The sequence below is a fragment of the Trifolium pratense genome, linkage group LG1 (assembly GCF_020283565.1).
Source record: "Trifolium pratense cultivar HEN17-A07 linkage group LG1, ARS_RC_1.1, whole genome shotgun sequence".
NCBI lineage: Eukaryota > Viridiplantae > Streptophyta > Magnoliopsida > Fabales > Fabaceae > Trifolium > Trifolium pratense.
In genome coordinates, this window is record NC_060059.1 from 39,719,012 (window position 1) to 39,739,287 (window position 20,276).

At 33.3% G+C, this 20,276-nt stretch overlaps 3 protein-coding genes across 4 annotated transcripts; 1 reads left to right on the forward strand and 2 right to left on the reverse strand.

The window, feature by feature from the left end:
• Positions 1 to 369: 369 nt before the first annotated feature.
• On the reverse strand, positions 370 to 3,701 carry LOC123916892. The gene is made up of 5 exons (XM_045968470.1): positions 3,493 to 3,701; positions 3,314 to 3,398; positions 1,940 to 2,437; positions 1,381 to 1,471; positions 370 to 693 (listed from the first exon to the last, which is right to left on the reverse strand). The coding sequence occupies exons 1-5, from the start codon at positions 3,635 to 3,637 to the stop codon at positions 607 to 609; spliced, it is 906 nt and encodes a 301-aa protein (XP_045824426.1). The 5' UTR covers positions 3,638 to 3,701; the 3' UTR covers positions 370 to 606.
• A 779-nt stretch (positions 3,702 to 4,480) lies between these two features.
• On the reverse strand, positions 4,481 to 7,637 carry LOC123916901 (calcineurin B-like protein 10). 2 transcript variants are annotated; one of them, XM_045968482.1, is made up of 9 exons: positions 7,373 to 7,637; positions 7,083 to 7,263; positions 6,213 to 6,295; positions 6,024 to 6,083; positions 5,569 to 5,677; positions 5,427 to 5,479; positions 5,261 to 5,341; positions 5,069 to 5,181; positions 4,481 to 4,909 (listed from the first exon to the last, which is right to left on the reverse strand). In XM_045968482.1, the coding sequence occupies exons 1-9, from the start codon at positions 7,388 to 7,390 to the stop codon at positions 4,855 to 4,857; spliced, it is 753 nt and encodes a 250-aa protein (XP_045824438.1). In that variant the 5' UTR covers positions 7,391 to 7,637; the 3' UTR covers positions 4,481 to 4,854. The 2 variants fall into 2 exon arrangements, with proteins under 2 accessions (XP_045824438.1, XP_045824446.1); XM_045968490.1 differs by lacking the exon at positions 5,261 to 5,341 and having other exon boundaries at positions 7,373 to 7,618.
• Positions 7,638 to 14,165: 6,528 nt separating this feature from the next.
• LOC123916936 (histone deacetylase 2) lies at positions 14,166 to 19,057 on the forward strand. Its single transcript, XM_045968528.1, has 12 exons — positions 14,166 to 14,583; positions 14,674 to 14,791; positions 15,484 to 15,546; positions 15,797 to 15,865; positions 15,956 to 16,122; positions 16,211 to 16,275; positions 16,361 to 16,407; positions 17,197 to 17,241; positions 17,336 to 17,386; positions 17,766 to 17,852; positions 18,040 to 18,127; positions 18,569 to 19,057. Exons 1-12 carry the CDS (start codon positions 14,432 to 14,434, stop codon positions 18,667 to 18,669), a joined length of 1,053 nt encoding a protein of 350 aa, XP_045824484.1. The 5' UTR covers positions 14,166 to 14,431; the 3' UTR covers positions 18,670 to 19,057.
• Positions 19,058 to 20,276: the final 1,219 nt, after the last annotated feature.

Genomic DNA, 20,276 nt, shown 5'->3' on the forward strand with positions numbered 1-20,276 from the left:
TTTTCGTTGTCTGATTTCTTGACGAGTTATGCTATTTAGTACGACGAAACCAGAATGATGGTTTAAATATGCATTTGATGAAAATTATGCGTTCATCGGTAGTGATAAAACTGTATTTTTAAAAGTGAAGCGCATTATTTCCGATCACTGGTCTAGGCCATAAAAGTTTGCGGAAGTGTTTTATTAGCCTCCCTCTTTGTAAAAACACAAGAACAGTTGGAAATATATGACTGAAATAAAATAGACTTGCAATTGGAGATCATTTTCTTTAATTTAAAGGACTAAGTTGTGTGACCACTGACCCTTACAATTTTGATGAACAAACTGCTAATTTACTCTAAAATTTTGACTCATATTATGGTCTTCAAATTAGAGTCAAATTATGTGTTACTATCATATATTTTTTTACCAACATAAAGCGGGATGAGATAGTTGTATTGTACCATCCAATCATCAAAGTCTTGGTTATTACACGGAGTAACAGAGTTTAGGATACGAAACAAACATGTTAATCAGCATTAGTGGACCATGCTGGACATATTCAAGTACCTCTGCTGCTATGGCAAGAGGCTTACAAGGAGTTGAAAAGAAAAGGAGGGATGGGAATCAAGCTCCATATTTTGGAGCTTTCCACATTTTAAAGGCTATCTCGTGCAAGAACCTATCTGCGGGTATTGTAAGATTTCCACCATTCTGCATCACAAGAAAAAAGAAACACATATAAAGTGAAGCAATTATACAGTAATGAATCATTGCAATGTCACTTAATAAGCCTAGTAACCACTAGGGAAATTCCAGGCATTGTTAATCTTTAAAACTGAAGTAATGATTTCATAGATAGCATCAGTAATTGAGTTGCTAGTATTTTTATGCTCCAACAATGATGCTTTACAAGAATTGCATACACTTACAGAATCAGTTGTATGTGGCATATTGACAGAAACACTCAAGCTCTCAATCATTTGAAAAAGCCAAAGATTTTAAAGTAGGTAGACAAAGGACGCACTGATACGATCCTACTCAACTAATTCTAGAATGATCTATTGTACATTCTCTTAGGGAGTAATATTGATTATGTTAGGGTGTAGTTGTCTTATCGTGGGTCTGTGTGGGCTTTCTATAAGCATTGTATGACATCATGATCGGTATGAATGAACTATGAAGAAATTAAATTATTTTCCTTTCTTTTAGCCCTAGCTTCCCTCTAAATTCTACAATGTTACCCTACTTAAATTGGGTACTATCACACACATTCAGAGCAAGAAACAGAGAAGAACCTAGTAACTTGTAATAATTCATGCACCAAAGCAAAAAATAAAAACACTGTTTGGAATAAACTACGAACTTGTGAATAAAATCTGAAGTAAAATCTCAACAAACCTCGATGAAGTCTTGGAAGGAAAACTTCTGTGTATTATCCTTGCGGGTCACAGCATGTTGCAATTGAGCAATTAACATGGGTGAATGGTGCCTGCATTATGTGGTATGGAGGTAAATATGTAAGACAATCCAAAAAGAAAGCAAGGATTATTGATAGTGATATCATTAACTACTGCCCTTACATCAAAAGAATCTTGCAATAATTTTAAACAACATATAAATTTATTGAAATTAGCTTCTGCATCTCAACTTTGCAGAAGCTCTCTCATGAAACATCTAAAAAGCTAACATTTTGGTATGTGAAGAACCATAAGCTTATATCTTAATGGGAAAGCTACCATAAACTATGGGAAAGCTTCCATAAACTAGAAGTTAATCTAAAATTGGTTTATGTTTTCATTGGTTTCACATTTACAGTGGAATCAAAACATGCCACTCGGTTTTTTAATCATCTGTCATGAACTATTCAACTTTTAATATTCACCAAACATGAAAGAGAAATCATATGTTCTGTTTTATCCGTTATAACCTATCCACCAAATTGCCACCTTAAAATTACCTCACATCCTTGCGAGGAGCTCCTCCTTTCATAGCATAACTTTGTAAAGGATAGAGCGTTGAAAAACAAGAGTCCTTCTCATCAACATTCTTTGACACTGAAAACCTGGATTCATCATCCTCCAAGACCTTGCCATAGCTCATGACAACGGACAAGTGCAGCCGAGAACCGATGTCAGATCCCGGCTGTGCTTGTCTCATTAATGCACCAACCAATGCATCCACAAGCTCCACATCAGCATTCTGTTCACTGCCATTGACCTTTTCGCCAGCTCCAACGTGAAGGAAAACAAGATCAAATTGGTTATTGTCTTGAACCTTCCCTTCTTGAAAGCCAAGCAACTTGAGAAGCTCAACAGCCACAACATCACTATGTTGTGATTCAGAAGTTTGTTGTTTCACCAACTGATCCAACTGAATAACACTGAAGCCAAGTTTGGTACTAAAAGATTTCAACCCTGAATGGTTGGTGAATATAGCAGCTTTCATTCCCATAAACCTAATTCAGACAAGAAAATGCAAAAGTTTTATGTGACACAGTTATCTTACAAAATAACAAAAATTATAATCGAAAAAACAATGTTTTTACTTTTTAATCCCTACAACATCATCATCATCATGATTAGACTTTAACCCGTATAAAATGTTTATTCAATTTTCAATGAGGAGGGATCAAGTTACTTCAAGAGTAACTCCACTTAATCATTCACCATAAATGTTGAATTTTACCAATCCAACCATTGATTATCGTCATATTAAATTAATGACTAAACAAGCAAAACTTTATACTGTAGTTATGTAATCTTATAGTCGACATTTGTTTATATGTTCAATAGAAGTCATTTGATGAAGTACAAAACAGCTTTGAAATTCTATGGAGTTGATGAACTCAATAAGAATCTTCAATTTGATGGTTGGTTAGTGAAATTCAATGTTTATATCGAGTTATTAAAAGGAGTAATTCTGAGTAACTTGATCCCAACTTTTTTTAAATAGCATGCTTTTCATATTTGATAGACTAAGGGCCCGTTTGGATTTGGATTATTTTCGAGCTTATGAAAATAGCTTATGCAAATAAATAAACTTTTATGTTAATTCATAAGTTTTTACCGACAAAAATTGTATCTTTACAAGTTGTTTTCTCATAAACTACCTTGAAAAACTTATTTATTTGTGTAAGGTGTTTGGCATAAGCTCAAAAGTAAGCAATCCAAATGGGACCTAAAAATAAGTTATTTGTATTTCATAGGATTGAACATGCAAGCAAATATTTAGAAGGCTAGCTAATAATGATTGATCTTGATTTTATAGGGACTAAAACAATATTTTCTAAATAAAATAAAAATGAATAAATAAAATGTTTAAGAGAAAATACCTATCAGGTAAGGTTTGTTGATGAGTTTGGGATGATGCATCAAGAAGCAATGCGAATTCTCTAATAATTCTATCATCCTCGCTTTCTGAAAACTACATAGAATCAAGTAAATTTGAGAATAGAATTATGAATTGATTAATAAAAAGTGATTATGGAAGAGAAGAGAAGGGGTTGTTCACCTGAGGGAGGAGAATTGGAGAGAGATAAGAGAGCGCAGGAAGAAAGGGAAGCGAGAGAGTGAAGGTGGTGCGAAGATGATGAATCGATGAAACGAGCTAAGCCGTCACCGTATAACACTAACGATCGGCTTGGTTTGTCTGCCATGGATGCTTATGCTTCTCGAATCACACTAATGTTATGTTTTGTAACCAATAAAATGTATTACAATGTTATGATTTTTGTCGATAAAAACTTATTAATTAACATAAAAGTTGTACTTTTTTGACAAAATAAACATGATCTAAAATGTAACATATAATATATTAAAAATTAATATTTTGGAATATTAATTATTAATTATATTTGAAACATAATATAAATTAAAAAGTAGATTTAATTAAACTAATAAATAGTATTAACAAAATTCAAAATAAAGAAAGAAAAAAATAGGTTAATACAATATATATTCATACTAATAAAAAGATAAATAGTATTAAAATATATGTATGTGGTTTGGTTAGGTTTGGGTCGATTTTGAAAAATCAATCCGAAATCTGATTCGATCCGGCAGTTTTCACAAAAGGACATCCAAACACACTAAAAATATTCGGTTTTTTGCGGTTTTCAATTTTTTTGGATTGATTTGTGATTTTTATTTAGATTGGTTTGGATGTGAGCAACTCTGCACATTAGTGTGTTGTTCCGATGTTCTCCGGTCATACACCATAGTTGGGAATTGGGGTCATGATATTATGGTTTTGGGATTGGAGAAGTAAGTATATATAGTAATGATAAATCCTTCTATTGCAAAGTCCCCTACTATCTAAAGTTCTGTAACTTTAGAGGAATAATCCTTCTCTCTCTTTAACATGAATAAAACTCGTCTAAATTACATTTATCTTTGAAGTGATGAATAATTATCCCACATTTTAATTATAGTGAAATCAAAATAAAAAACAAAACATACTTTTAACTTAAATTTAGTATACTAAAATTAAAAACACTTGGTCATCCTGAAGGCCTCACTTGCAAGACAGTTTGAATAACTCATGATGTTTCACTAGAAGATGTCACTACAGTCACTCTTTATGTACAATAGAACCAAATGCAGACAAACATTGGATATGTGAACATACAGGTAATCAGTTCTGAGAATTGTATGTTTCTGTTCGTTCAGAAAATGCTCTTTAAGCATACAAAACATAAAAACTTGGTGATGGCTTTAGAGTATGGTTGCAGGAACTATGCAGTGTTGCGCGCCGACCATGATTGTGTGTCCACAAATTATCTTTGTTGTTACCATTTACAGCAATGACCAATCCAATTATTTGCCTCGAATAGACAGCATTTAATCTTGATACCAAAAGTAACACATTTTCTTCTCAAATTTCAGCCTCTGATTTGAAAATAAAACTAGGAAACACAGTGGTGATATCCCTAAAAAATGACAAATTGACACAATTAACTATTATAATTTAAAATACTTTAGAGGAATATAAGAATAAACAATCCATTAAGTTGTATATTGAAACAAAACTTTTATGTGAATTGTTCACTTTTGAAAAGTCGGACCGAAAGAAAGGAGTTTTTGCATACTTCAAATAAGGAAGTGTCATGTTCTTCAATAGCGACGGATTTTTACTAGCAAAAGCTTTCCAATCTTCTTTACTGATTTTACCATCATTGTCTTGATCAACATCAGCAATTGTCTGCAGACAAAGCGAAGACTCAGTCAGTAATCAATTTGCCTAATTGAAGCTAAATTTTCATGTTTCATTAGAACATGACCTTGTTAACAATAGCTTCAAGAAGATCATCAGAAAGATTCATTTCAGATTCCATCAAAATCGCTATAACCATTTGCTTGACCTTAAACCAAGTAAACCAAACACTTACTAATAAATAAACTTATAATACCAAATGTGATGTGACTTAAATGAACTAGTATACTCACTTCCTCTGGCTCAATAAACCCGGTTTGTCGTAGGTCATAGAGCTTAAATGCAACTGCAAAATTATCATCATTAGGTGCGAACAATATTAAGTTTCTTTGTATGAAACCAAAAGATTATCTTCAATTTGAAGTTTGAACATACAATCTATTTTTTCATCCATAGGTGCATCAGGATGGAAAATACTGAGTGCATGGACGAATTCGTCAAACTCTATAACACCGTTTCTCTTTTCATCAAAAAGATCAAAAACCTAAAGAAACATGAAGTTTAACAATTAGTACATTCATGGCATCATTGGAAGAATCGTGATAGTCTTATTTATTTACTAACAGTGTAAATATAGTATTAATTTATATGAAGACTTGTTGGGGGAGTCCAGGGTAGCATAGGAGAAACATCAGGTCAAATGCTCCAGGACCACAAGAGAGGAAGACGGCACATCTCCACCCAAAACCTTAAGGCATTTGATTAATGGGTCATCTCTCTTATAAATCTAGCATTCTTCACATTCAGAGTCGATGTACGTAGGACTTAACCACGAACACTTGAAACCCAACAGAAACATACTATGGCTAAAAAATGTAGGAACTACTTACTCGATCCAGAAAAAGATTTTCACTATTTGGGGTTTGAAATAGTGCCAATTGAAGCTCCGCCTAAAATAGAAAAAATAAATACAATCACTGCATCACTGAAAAAGTGAAACCTTCAATGTGAAAAACTTGCATTCAATCATTGAAACCAAGTATGCCAAATTACTTGACATATTGAATTATTGATATTACCTTGTGAATCAAGCCATCATCAATTAAGGAGCTACTTATCTTCTTAAACAGTTCATGCAATGCCTCCACTTCATTAACAGTAACTGCATTATTAAGAGGGAAAAAGGTAAAAACATAGTTTAATGTATCAGGTTGAGAACTTTACAAGAAAGTTGAATAGTTGGAATAATTTAATAGACCTTAGGACCATATCAAAGCTGGCTTGAAACCCCACTTGCATAAAGTTTTAAACTTTTAACAATAATTAATACTATAGTAATAATCAAACTCAGCTTTGTAGTTCAGCTTGGTTAGATGTATAATTCAGTTATATAGCTGTTTCTCTCATGAAAGAGAATTTATTATCATTGGTACATATTATTTTATGACCTTAACCTGGGCATACCATTATGATTATAAAATAAGCTGGCTTGAACAACTCATATATCAAGTTGATTTTTTATTTATTTTTTTAAAATTTGGCATCAGACCCAAGAACCAACTAATCTGAGGGGACCAAGTTGATTTTTAAATATGATTTATCCATCAAGCTTAAAATATGAATCATCCAATCTTTATTCCATAGTTCCTACTTAAGAGTTGTGGTAAATGTGATCCATTAACACTAAGTTTCATTCACCCCATGATTAAATTTGCAATGTCAATTTTAGTCAAACATATAATAAAGTTAAAAGAAATTCTACTAAGAGTATAAAAGTAAAAAAGGAAAGTGAATTCTTTTTATTCAATGCATGTTTAAATTGACAGTGAGTTTGCCAGAATCACAGTATGTATGTGCCACTGTAATTTTGACAAACTCACCGCGATTTGAAACATGACCTAGCCTAAGTGGAAGGAAATTGAAATGGAAAGAAAGGGGAATTGAGTTACATCTGGTTTCTTGAGCAAGAAGAGTAAAGTCCTTAGCAGTATAAGCAGATTTGTTGTTTGGGAGTGAAAGATAAGTGTTGAAACAACCTGTGACAGCAAAGACAAAAACCTCAACAACAGATATGAGTGGCATCAACACCTCATAAATACACTCCCCTATTCCTCTTCTAGATGCATCATCCTGTTCAATAAAGTCAACAAACAATTAAACATGCATCATATATTATATAATTAATCCTTCAAATCAAGACATAATAACACAGTTATTATTATTATTATTATAAACTTACAGAGGAATCTGTGGGCATGGTGAGAGGTTTAGGAGCGAAATTGGTGATGATGTTGATAAGAATAACGGTTATGAATGTGCATCAGCATTGTTTTGTTTTTTTGCAGTTTTAGGATTACTACTTCATTTATAGATTGTGATTGGGGTTCCTTGTTTCTTTTATTGATTTGAGTAGTTGTTTGACGGTATATTATGTGAGAATGGTGGAGTTGAAAAGACACACCTGATGAAAAGACGACAGCAGTGCTCCAGTCCTGTTTGTCACCAACGCTCTCTCACCTCACCCCATTATGGATGGCAAATTGACTCATGCCCCGCATGGTAACTCCAAAAATTATCCATAATTAGTAGGGTAAAAATTCGTATTTTTTGTATGGGCACGGGTATGAGTAATTACCCGCAAAAATGAATGGGTATGAATGCGGGTACTTTTGTAACCTTTGTACCTACCTCGTTCCATAGCCGCATTATATATATTTATTTATTTTATTTATATTATTATATTATATAATTACTATAATAATATAATAATATATGTAAATTAATTTAAAACAATACAACACTATTAATTTTTAAGTAAAAAAAAAAAACACTATTAATTTATTATGTATTTTTAATAAAAATATTTATTTATAACATAATACAAAAATAATGTGAATATTTAACTTAAATATGAACTTTAACATAAGGCCACTAATAATTTTGTTTATAATTTTCATGAGTCAACTAGTTTAAAGATCCGTGCATTTGCACGGATCATTAACTTTAATTCGATATTTAAGTTTGTCATTATATTATAGAAGAAAATTTATTTAGAATTAAATATTTAAAAAATTATTATATAATATTGTTAAAATATAAGTGGAATTTTTGTGTTTTTTCTTGTAAATTTATTAATTCAATTTTTTATGTTTCAGTGATAAATAATGGTCTGATGACAGTCAATTATATGAGGTTTTAGTAGTAATTTAGGGTAGTTTTAATAGTAATTGAAGCCCAAAAGTAAGCAAATATCTGGAAAGTGAAGTTATTTGGCCCAGAAGCAGGAAAAATGGAAAAAAAACAGCAAAAAAAGGAAAAAGTCATTTTTGCACAGAAATTAAGAAATAATTAGTAAAGTCATTTTTATCCTTACTTTATTAAGAAAGAGAAAATATATTTCATTAATGTTTTAACTTTATTAAGGATACAAATAGTAAAGTATCACTAAATGTGCATTGATTTATTAAAATAACTAAAGTTTTAGAACAAAACTAAAAAGCTAAAAAACTAAAAATTTGGGATGAAGGAGTATCTTTCTAACATTAACTTTATTTTGAATTTCAGTTTTTAATATATTTAACAAATGTGAGGATACTTTTTAGCATACATAATCTTCAAGTTTTAGGGTGATTTGAAGCCACAATTTGGTCATCGCTGACGACGACAAACTCATCAATGGCCTAATTAAGCACACTATCTTAATTTTGATTCAATAAGCTACTAGGGACAAGATGGTGTTCCATTTGACCATATCCAATTTCTTTTCTATACGCAGCTTATGCCACACCATAATCCCACGTTGGAATAAATAAATAAAGTTGGAGGATTCGAATTCAACCTCGGATGAAATAAACACCATTAACATAATAAAACGTAAGTTTAAATATATACATATATAAAATAAAATGCATAAGGTTTAAATATAATTTTGATTGCGTCAAAAAAAAAAAACTTTTGATACCTGTTCTGGACAAGACTTTTGGGCTGAACCAAGCCCAATGTCAAATCCACTGGCCCAATGCCACATCCATTGGCCTATATATACGACCTTCACAAACCTCACAAGGTATGCATGGCTCTAACCTCGACCTCCACCTCAAGCTTATACTGACTTGGGCGTCGGAGCGTTATCTGCAGGTACCCCCCTTTCGGTGTTGCCGGTCGTCCCTGATGCTCGGGTTCAAACCTCCAGCTCGGAGCATCCTTCCACGGATCCATCAATGTGAGTTCTCTATCTCTCTTTTATCTCTATCGATAAAACTTGAGTTCTGTTACGAACAGTGGCGCCGACTGTGGGGACGATAATTATTTCGTTTTCGAATCCAATCTCACACTCACGCCGATCTGATTGATATTCATCAAAGGGGGTTTCATGCTAGCACCTGCAAACAGGTCAAACTTTTCCATTATGTCTTATGGTTGCATATATTTAATTGTAACATTGCACTCTATCATGACAAATTAACATTTGTTGATAAATGTCAATGAAAAAGCATGGCACGTATACAAAGCTAAGGTGCCAATTGCTAAATCTTAGAGGCAACACGTCATAACCAATTTGGTCATCAAGCACCATGCAAATCTAAAGCAACAAATTGGAGAGTTAACAAAACACGAGTTGCTACTGTGGCTCTTGTTGTGTTCCAAACACACACGCAGAGTATACTTTGTTGCAACTTCTAAGAGAAAATTTGTTCCAAACAAATTGATGGAGTTAAAGAAAAATTAACAAAATGCTATAAAAATTCACTCCTCAAAATTTCGAACAAGTTCCCCGGCCAAGCGCCATCGACATTATCGTCGGCTCTCCTATTGTATGATATCTGCGTGACAGCGTCGGTTCTACTCATCGTTGGATTTGACACACGCTGTTGAAAAGTACTCTATCGTACCGACCAAATGTCTCCAGCATTATCGTCGATTCAGGTTCTTTGGTCTTCCGCAATTAATGCTAATCGCAGTAATTTCAATTATGCCACAAAACGGTTACATATTGATTAACCAACCAATATTAAAATTCATTGGTTACAATTCAATTGCTTAGTAAAATCAATGACTGAATTATGTCTCACAGTTACATAATAATTGGCATATACTCCTTGTATTGATTAGCCAATATTATGTTGTAGGCTATATATCAGTTACATGATTTTTATTGTGAGATAGCTATAACTATAAGCCATCACACGGCCATTTCTGATAGATGGAGTATTTATATCTCTCATTCGTGACCATAAAGAAGGACAATTCAACAGTTATAAGGGACAACTTACAATACAATTGTTCATTAAGTTCACTTAAACCTTGTTCTTATGGCATGGTCAATGACGGGAAAACAATGCTACTTGGCAATTGGAAGCATTTTATGTGATAATTATTAGCAAATTCACAAATAGGGGAGGATGGATGGCTTTGAAAAAAATGCCAAGGGGACTCAGCGTCGCACCATCTCAGACAATCTGTTGGTTCCGCTCATCGTCGGCTATTCACACTTTTTCAAAGCACACTAGATGTATGTTACATGAAGCTTATATGTGGACTTTATCATGCAAAGAAGCAAAGCAGCTTAGTTATAACCTTGGTTATTTTGCTTGCAAAGCTAAAAACAAATTCCAGATATTTTGCAGGGGTATAGACAAGTGCATCAAGCTGGACCCCTCAATCTATATGTGCCATATTATTATATACACTATATCAGTATCCATGAAAAGTTGATATAATAATTTAAGAGTAAAGGTCGCAGCATCATAACTCGTTCACATGCCAAATCAACACCACTTTATAATAATAACTTCTACTTCAAGTTTTTATTTTTATTCTCGGTGAAGGGGGTCGTGAATACAATCACTCCTCAAGACCTCCATGTAAAGACTGAGAAGCTATGTGCTCAATGGTTGTACCAACTATCCAACATAGTCATTATTACTCAAGTCAATTACGACTTATATCGACAAATCAAAACAATTCCACAATTGACGTGAATTCGGCAAACAAATTCTCCCTCTGAGCTCATACGCTTGGTTGAGAGGATGTCTGTCAACAAATACATAGGTAAAACCTTCATCCCGCATCGGATACGGTTTACGCCTCTTCGTCAAACAGAACTTATTACGACAAGTTCCACCACCGAACATGACTAAAATAGATAAAACCTTCATCCCACATCGGATATGGTTTACGCTTTTTCATAAACAAAAAATTGATGCCCGACATGACAAAAGGGTAATCAAGAAAGAGTTTGAGGTAGGCAATCTTGTACTAAGACAAAAATCAGAAAGACCCTGCTCAAGGCAAACTAGCTCCTAATTCGGGAGGGACTATACAAAGTCCGGTCAAAAACTGAAAATGTAGCATACCACCTCGAAACAATCTCTATCTGGAAAAAATCCCTTAAACTTTGGACGCTAAAAAGTTCAAGCAATATTATAGTTGAGGGAAGCTCAAAGCCATCCCTCAACGAAGGTTGTGTCTTCGCCCATGAGAAGCACGCCTATACAACGGAGGAGTGCTTAGGTACGGGCATGAATCTTAAAATATAAAACAAAGTTGAGACATTTGGAGCTCGATGATGTTGGCGAGGATAGTTCTAGACCACGGAACACCATCGTCTTAGTACACGCTCGGTAGAACCCCAGCTCGCGATGGGATGTTCACACCCCGAGGAGGAAAGCTTAACAACAGCCCCTCTCCTCGTTACTAGTTTGGATAACATCTCCAAACACTTAGAACGGTTCCCCACACCTTATAAGCTAGGCATCTACGACACCAGCTGTCAAACGATGACCAATAATTTAAACGGTGCACTAGCGCAAAGATATTAATCCAGCGTATAGAACGTTTAAACTTCACTAAGTTAAAAACCTCAAGCTTGGTCGAGCACAAACAAAAAGCATCAAGCATACAGGTCGTCACAACGAAAAGATAATCGAAGCATGAACCTAAAAGTGTCGAGCATGCAAAACGTTCGATTCAACATTCAGAGGAAATTAAAACATCGCACACATAAAATCTAAGTCTGAATAAACATCGATGAAAAGATAAAATGTAAGCGAACACTAAAACGATTACGCTTATAAGTCGACTCCTCATGTCACCATAAGCAATCGACTGGGGGGCTCCTGTTCTGGACAAGACTTTTGGGCTGAACCAAGTCCAATGTCAAATCCACTGGCCCAATGCCACATCCATTGGCCCATATATACGACCTTCACAAACCCCACAAGGTATGCATGGCTCTAACCTCGACCTCCACCTCAAGCTTATACTGACTTGGGCGTCGGAGCGTTATCTGCAGGTACCCCCCTTTCGGTGTTGCCGGTCGTCCCTGATGCTCGGATTCAAACCTCCAGCTCGGAGCATCCTTCCACGGATCCATCAATGTGAGTTCTCTATCTCTCTTTTATCTCTATCGATAAAACTTGAGTTCTGTTACGAACACCTGTGAATATAAAATATAATGCATAAGGTCTCTGTAAAATAAATTTTTTGATTTATATCTTCGCAAAATTATACAAGTTTTAAAATAGTCTCTCAAATGGATTTTGAATTGATTTGGTCAATTTGTGTTTGTGTAACAATCTTGATCGTGTAATTTGAGTTTACAAAGAGAAGGGATATGAGAGAACGCAAATTTAAGGCGAGGGACATAGAAGGGTTCGAGTTTAAATCGTGAGGTGAGTTGTGGTGGGTGATGAGGCACGATGTCGGAGTTGGGTGGAGGTTGACTATCGTTTGAGGCTCTTTAGTGTACATTGTTCATCTTCTGGATTTTTAATTTGTTGAAGAATTTGATTTTGTTGATGAGTTTATGGTAGTTTTGATGAATTTAGTGATTTTTTATTTTTATTTATAATGTTAATAAAAAAAGTGTCCAGTCAGCATCATCATTACACACAACCAACTAGTGCCACATCAGTAAAAATTGGACATCTCAACATTTTTTTGAAATAAAAAAACTACGAAGGCCTTTTTATTTTCTTAGAAATTGAAAGCTATAAATAAAAAATAAAAAAATTTGCAAGGAGTAAAATCAAAAAGATTTATATTTGCAGGAGTAAAATCATATTTAAACTAACGTATAAATAAATTTAGACATACATGATAAATGACACATTTGCAAAATAAATACCGGTAAAATAAGGTAACTTGGACCAACAATAAATTGATTCACGTGATTAGAATTTTGAACCCCTTAATCAGTGGTCAAAGATTCAACTTTGTACTTAGTAACAAAAAAAATTCCATGACTCAAAAGAATATTCTAAAAAGAAACAAACTAAGATGCTAAGTAAGATAAACTAATCTTGGTATCATATCATTTAATATAAATTTTCATGACTTGATGCAATAAAGCTCAAATATTATTGTTGATATTACTAAAGACCTACAAAACAAACCAACAAATTTGAGGTGTTTTGACTCAATGAATTTTGGAGATTTGATACCATCATCTAATATCAGATGTCCTTGAGTTTAATATCTATATAAATTTTTTTTTTTAACAACAAAATTATATAGATTTAATAAAAGTACAAATGATACTATATCTACAAGTCGGATTAAGAATAAGAGATACTTGACTCAAACATCAAAAGTAGCATTAATCGACAATCATATGATAAAAGAAATCAAATCCTATATGAGGATATAATCTATTTGACAAGTTTTCTATTCATAAAAACTATAAACTCCTCCATTCTTTCTTGCCCTTAACCATTCCCAAGAAATCATCTCAATTCCTTCAAAAACTTCGTCAATTTCCACCACTTTAGATAAAAAGATTGGCTATCCAAATGGACCGCACAACCTTATGTCACACTAAAAGAAACCCCCTTGAGTCGTTTTCCATTTACATTGCCAAAACAAAATGATTGTAACAACGCAAATGGATCACAAGACACCACGAAGGTCAAACAGAACCAATTAAAAATCTTATACCAGAATGTGATAATAAAAGGGCATTCCCCAAAAACATGTAAATCGCTCTCCACCCTATCCACACACCACACACAATTTGTATTTGGACCAACATCTCTATAAAAGTAAACTTGTAAGATAAATGAGAATCACTCTAACTTATAAAAATGAGAATCACCACACCATATCCGGTTGGTCGGTTCGACCCGGTTTTTAAACATTAATCCTACTAACTTTTCTTCATCAAGGTCGAGTATATAGATTTTACTTGTGCCTGAAAATAATCACCGAGTCAAATCGGTGTATCGGTGGTTCGGTTCGGCCATTATTTGATTTCACCACCGCCAAAATATCTTCCGTTCTGAAGCAAAGAGCAACACCGATGTCTTCGTCTCCTTCTTGTTCCGCTGCTGACAACAATCTTATGCGCAACCGAATTCTCTCCACCAAACTCTACTTCGACGTCCCACTCTCCAAGCTTCCGCTTATCTACTCCACCTCTTACGACATTTCCTTTCTCGGCATAGAGAAACTGTAATAATAACTGATTCTATTTTCTGCACTTTAGAATTCTTGTCAATAATCGCTTTTGGAATTGTTTAATTGATTCTTTATATGTTTTAGGCATCCATTTGATTCGTCTAAATGGGGAAGAATTTGTAATTTCCTTGTTTCTTTTGGTGTTCTGGATAAAAATCGTATTGTTGAGCCTCTAGAAGCTTCTAAAGATGACCTTCTTGTGGTAATAATCACTATCTATTCTTATTAGTACTTTTAAAAGCATGTTAGAGACTACAATTGATAGTAAATGGATAACTTTAGGGATCAATTTGATGATAATAGGTTGTTAAAATATATGGACTTAATTGATAGTAAGTGGTTAAATATAGGGATCAACTCGACGATTTAGTGGACCGAGTCAGGGATCTTTTTGAAATATTCATAATTTTATGGACTTATTTGAGAGCGACGTACAAAGTCAGGGACATTTAGGATAGCTTATGAAAATAGTTTATAAGTTATATGGAAACAGTTCTGACTTTAATTTATCTTTTGTTATAGAAATAGTTTATGTATAAGTACTTATATGGTAAGCGTTTATGGTATAAGTGCCTTGATTAAGTTGTTTATCCAAACAACTTAAATAGTTTTACTTTTCAATACTTTCCTATTTAACTAATGCCCTAGGTAATCTTTGTCATTTATCATATTTACCATGTTAAATCATTTTATATGAAAGATTTGCTTTTTTTTTACTACTGATCATTCTGAAGAACAAAGTTATCCTTGATTTTGATGGCGTATATTCTGAGATTCTGGTTGCTGAAGTTACTTGTTTGATTGTTTTGCTTACCATTTATGCTTAGGAAATAAAAATCTGTGTGCATTTAAAACAGTGTCTAGTGCTAAATCCATTTTATTTCTTTCCTTAAGGTACACTCAGAATCATACTTGAATAGTCTGAAGGAAAGTTCGAATGTTGCCAAGATAATCGAGGTACTTTCCACTCACATGTATGCCTGAAGCAGTTAGTTACTTTTTTTTGTGGTCTAAACACATTATTGTTCCTTTCTGTTATAAAAATTTATGATTCCGGTGTAGAGTTGAAAGAAACTTCTATGGTGTTGCTTGAATTCTTTGGTTTATTTGTTTTCATTGTTTTTCTGATAACAGAATGGCATTTGCTGGGGCTTTATTCAGTTGACATATTGAAGGTTATTTACTGACATAAAGTAATTAAATATAGGTCCCTCCTGTGGCATTATTTCCCAATTGTCTTGTGCAACATAAAGTTCTTTTCCCATTTAGGAAACAGGTAACACAACTTTTTTTCTTTCTTGAAGCCTGTTTAAATTAAAGTCTCTGAGAAATTGAGAATCTAATCTTACTCCTATACTAATGGTAGGTTGGAGGAACTATATTGGCTGCAAAACTGGCAAAGGAGAGAGGGTGGGCCATTAATGTGGGAGGAGGTTTTCATCATTGTTCTGCAGAAAATGGCGGTGGATTTTGTGCTTATGCAGATATTTCTCTATGCATCCAGTTCGCTTTTGTTCAGTTGAATATATCGAGGTACTATCACATTTAGTCTTTTAAATTAAAATTTCAGGTTAGCTTATTTTATTAACACTTGTGCAAAAATTGTCTGCAAAATCTTCAGGGTGATGATTATTGATCTTGATGCACATCAAGGAAATGGTCATGAAATGGACTTCGCCGATGATAGTATGGCCAAAATAATTTCTCCTGCTTGTATTTGCCTTCATATCACTTAGGATTTTTTTCACTGATACGACCTTTGTAATGGCAGACCGAGTCTACATTCTGGATATGTATAACCCTGGTATATATCCTTTGGTAAAACTCTCTGCTCCTACTCCTATATATTTATACCTCTTTTCTCCATTTTTCTTTCTTCACATTTGCCTAGTCTATTTGACATTTCTGGCTGAAATCTGACATGCTGCCTGTGTCCTGCGGTTCTATAATCGATCCAGATCATTGTATCCTCTGTCTTGGTGTGAAGGATGAATCTGTCTCCTTGTGAATCCCATTGTGATCATTGGATGACAAATATATTGTAATGTTTTTTTTTCTTTCTTTCTCCAATTCCACTGGTGGAATGAGTGTGAGCCTTAGTACAGCTGGGACATTGCTTTCTTGTGTGATAGAGGCCATGAATCTGGTTCTAGAAACTTTATCTCCACTCATGAGGCTAACTTTGCATATAGATTTGACCCTCTCTAGACTCTCCACAGTGGTGGGAGCCTCATACTTTAGGTGCCGTGCTTTTAACAAACAACAACAATGTCCCTTTTCTATCAGGTGGATTAGTTTATGGATATAAAAATGCTAGTGTTAGAAAACTAAAATTTCAGAAAGAACATTTAGATCCAAGTATTGTTTATTGATTTATCTGGGGTAACATACTGATAAGTATTTAAGAGATTGGAGAACCCTCCCTTCGTAGACATTAGCTATCAGTGACAAGTGTTTTTGCACATTGTAGGAAAAAGTGTTCCAGTAACAACAGTAAATCATAATTTGCTTTTAATTTTAAATGTGTGTGTATTCTGGCTTGGCCATCTTCTATTTATTATCTTAAGACCGACATATCTTACTATTCCTTTCTGTGTTCTATAATAGGATTATGAGGCAAGAAATTACATAAATCAGAAAGTTGAAGTGAAGGTATGGTATATTCATTGTAGCAGTTAAAACCTGAATGGTACTTTTCTGATTTTCTTCTGTAACATTTCTTTCTCTCGTTGTTCACAACTTTCAGAGTGGGACTCGTACAGAAGAGTACCTGCTGAAATTAGATGAAGCACTTGAGGTATGTTACAACTTACAATATAACTTTGCTATTCTCTAATATTATTGCTTGAGCACCCACTACATTACTAGGGTTATGTGTATTTTTGTATATACAATATGTTTGTTTTGCTCTGTCCTCCCATCTAATTATTCAACTATATTTGGTGATCATTTGATTCAACGTGCACTTTCTCATTTAATCACACAGTCTCTATCCTTTCCTCCTCTTCACATTTCCGTTGTTTTCCCTTTGATTTCTCCCCTCCCCTACTGCTCCTAACTCTCAGACATAGCCATTAAATATATTGTAGAATTGTTTATCAGTTGAAGAAGTTATGTTAAAAATAACATTCAAGTCCTTTTGCTTATTTTTGTTATTCATACCAATGTGATTCAAGGTTGCCGGGCGAAGGCTTGAACCTGAGTTGTTAGTTTATAATGCTGGAACTGACATCCTAGAAGGCGACCCTTTAGGAAGGTTGAAGGTAATGTTATTCTTGGATTTAATTTATTGCAATCAAATGTAACCTTGTATTAAATCAAATTGGCTGGTCATTTGTTCTTGATCTATAGTTTCTGGAATAAAAAAGTAGGTCCTTAGTATGTGTTACTGCTTTTTTAATTTCTTTTCCACACATCATAAGTATTGCTTGTGCTATTGTGTGAATGCAGATTAGTCCTGATGGAATTGCTCTTAGAGATGAAAAAGTTTTTCGGTTTGCTCGTGAGAAGAACATTCCTATTGTCATGCTCACTTCAGGTTTGCATTTTTCTCTCACCTTATCATATGTGCCATGTGGGTCAGCATGTGTGCACAGGGAAATTACATAACAAAGGCCCCATTTACATCCTGGAAAATAAAAGAACCAGTATGGAAAATCCATGGTAATTAGATGAGACCAAATAAAGGATCAAATGTGACTAATCAGTTATCAGTTACAAGACATAATCGAACACTTTTGGTAATTTTAACATTTGGGTTAAACGGAATCTTGCGTAACAATTTGTTCTGACCTTTTCATTTTTATTTTCCATGTTCTATGCTAATTGCTAATTTAATGTTAATATGCCTGAATGGAGATGGATTCTTAACCATTCCGTCCGTGCAATAAAGCTTTTTAGCAAACTTTTTTTTCAATTATTTTCTCAGCCTATTTGAGATGTTTATCAGGTTTTCTTAATTTTTCATTCCATGATTCAGGTGGATACATGAAGTCCAGTGCTAGAGTCATTGCAGATTCAATAGTCAATCTCGAGAAGAAATGCTTGATAGAAACGAGTGGAGGTTCAAAGGATGCTTAGCAGTGATCCACAAATTGCTGAGGTTTTTGTGTGATTTAGTGACGTTGTAAGAGTTTCTGTTTGCACATATCAATGGAAACATCAATGTAGTGTTTGGTAAAAAACAAGAGATGAAAATGTGTTTTACATGTATGAACTGTAAGTGTAACTGATGTGTCTGTAAATGCGAGTATATATATAATGCATAAATGAGTTGTATTTGCATGTGAAACTTTAGATACATGGGCTCATTGTAAATCATTCTATACGTACCCACTTGAATATGGCAAGTGGCAAACTGAAGTGGAAGATTAATTGATATGGTAAAAGGTCTACATCACAGAAAATAAGCAATATGCTGGTTTGCTGGAATGACCATGTATAACAATAACATTTCTGGACTTTGATATTTTAGAATGGTAATGAATTTTCCTAGTAAAGTAACTGACAGCTACTAGTAATTGTTATGAACTTATGAAGGGGGTCTTACACTCTCATGAATAATTTTCCTAGTAAAGAAACTGATTTTAAACTTTTTAAAAATTGAATGCATAATTTTTAAGATTGATTTTTCTATATTTAGTTCATTAATAAGTGTTAGGACACATAAGTGCATTTGCCTAAATTAAATGATTATCCTTTATTAAACATAAATTCAGCAAACATTTATTTTTTAGTTTAATAACTATGGTATTGATTAGTGAAAAATATTATGCATAGATTCAATTACCTTTTGGATTTGACTTATTTTTGAGCTTATGCAAATAGCTTATGTAAATAAATAAAATTTTATGTTAATTCATAATTTCTTACTAACAAAAAATTGTATCTTTATAAGTCATTTTCTTATATACTAACTTGAAAAATTTATAATAATACATAAAAGCTTTTTTTTTTTTTTTTTTTTTTTTGGTCAGCATAAAAGCTTATTTATTTGTATAAGTTGTTTCACATAAACTCAAAAGTAAGTTAATCCAAACGAGCCTTTAGTATAGTTCTGTGACCGTGAGTTTAACTCAGTTGGTAGAAATATTATACTATTACTAGCGGCCAGATAGGGCGCATTTTGCGTCTGTCTGTGTCTATTATGCAAATTTATGTCAAAAAAATATATGTGATATGTTATGTGAGTTTGTTAATAAAAAAATTTTGTCACTAAAAAAAATGTCTTATGTTATGGTGAATTTGTTAATAAAAATTTTTACTGCTAAAAAAAATTTCAAGGATATTGTTGGTATTATGAAAACACCAAAAATATTTGTATCATCTTTATATATATAATATAGATATATGTATGAGTTATAGAGTTTGAATTTGGACACTTATTTTACTTTTATTTTTTGACAAAATTTTGGAAAACAAATATATCTCCGATCACCATATTCATTGAGAAATAAAATTTTGTGTGCATATTGTTGTAAAATTAGAATCAAACCATAGGGTCTGTTGTAATTAGTATTCCTTCCTCCCAAAATAATTATCACATTTTATTCCTGCACATTTGCTGATGCACAATTTTGATCATTAATATTTTTAGTTGTGTATTATTAAAAATTATGAAAAATTAATATTTTGATGATAAATTTAACAAGATCTCATATGCTAATATTTATTTTTATACATTAATA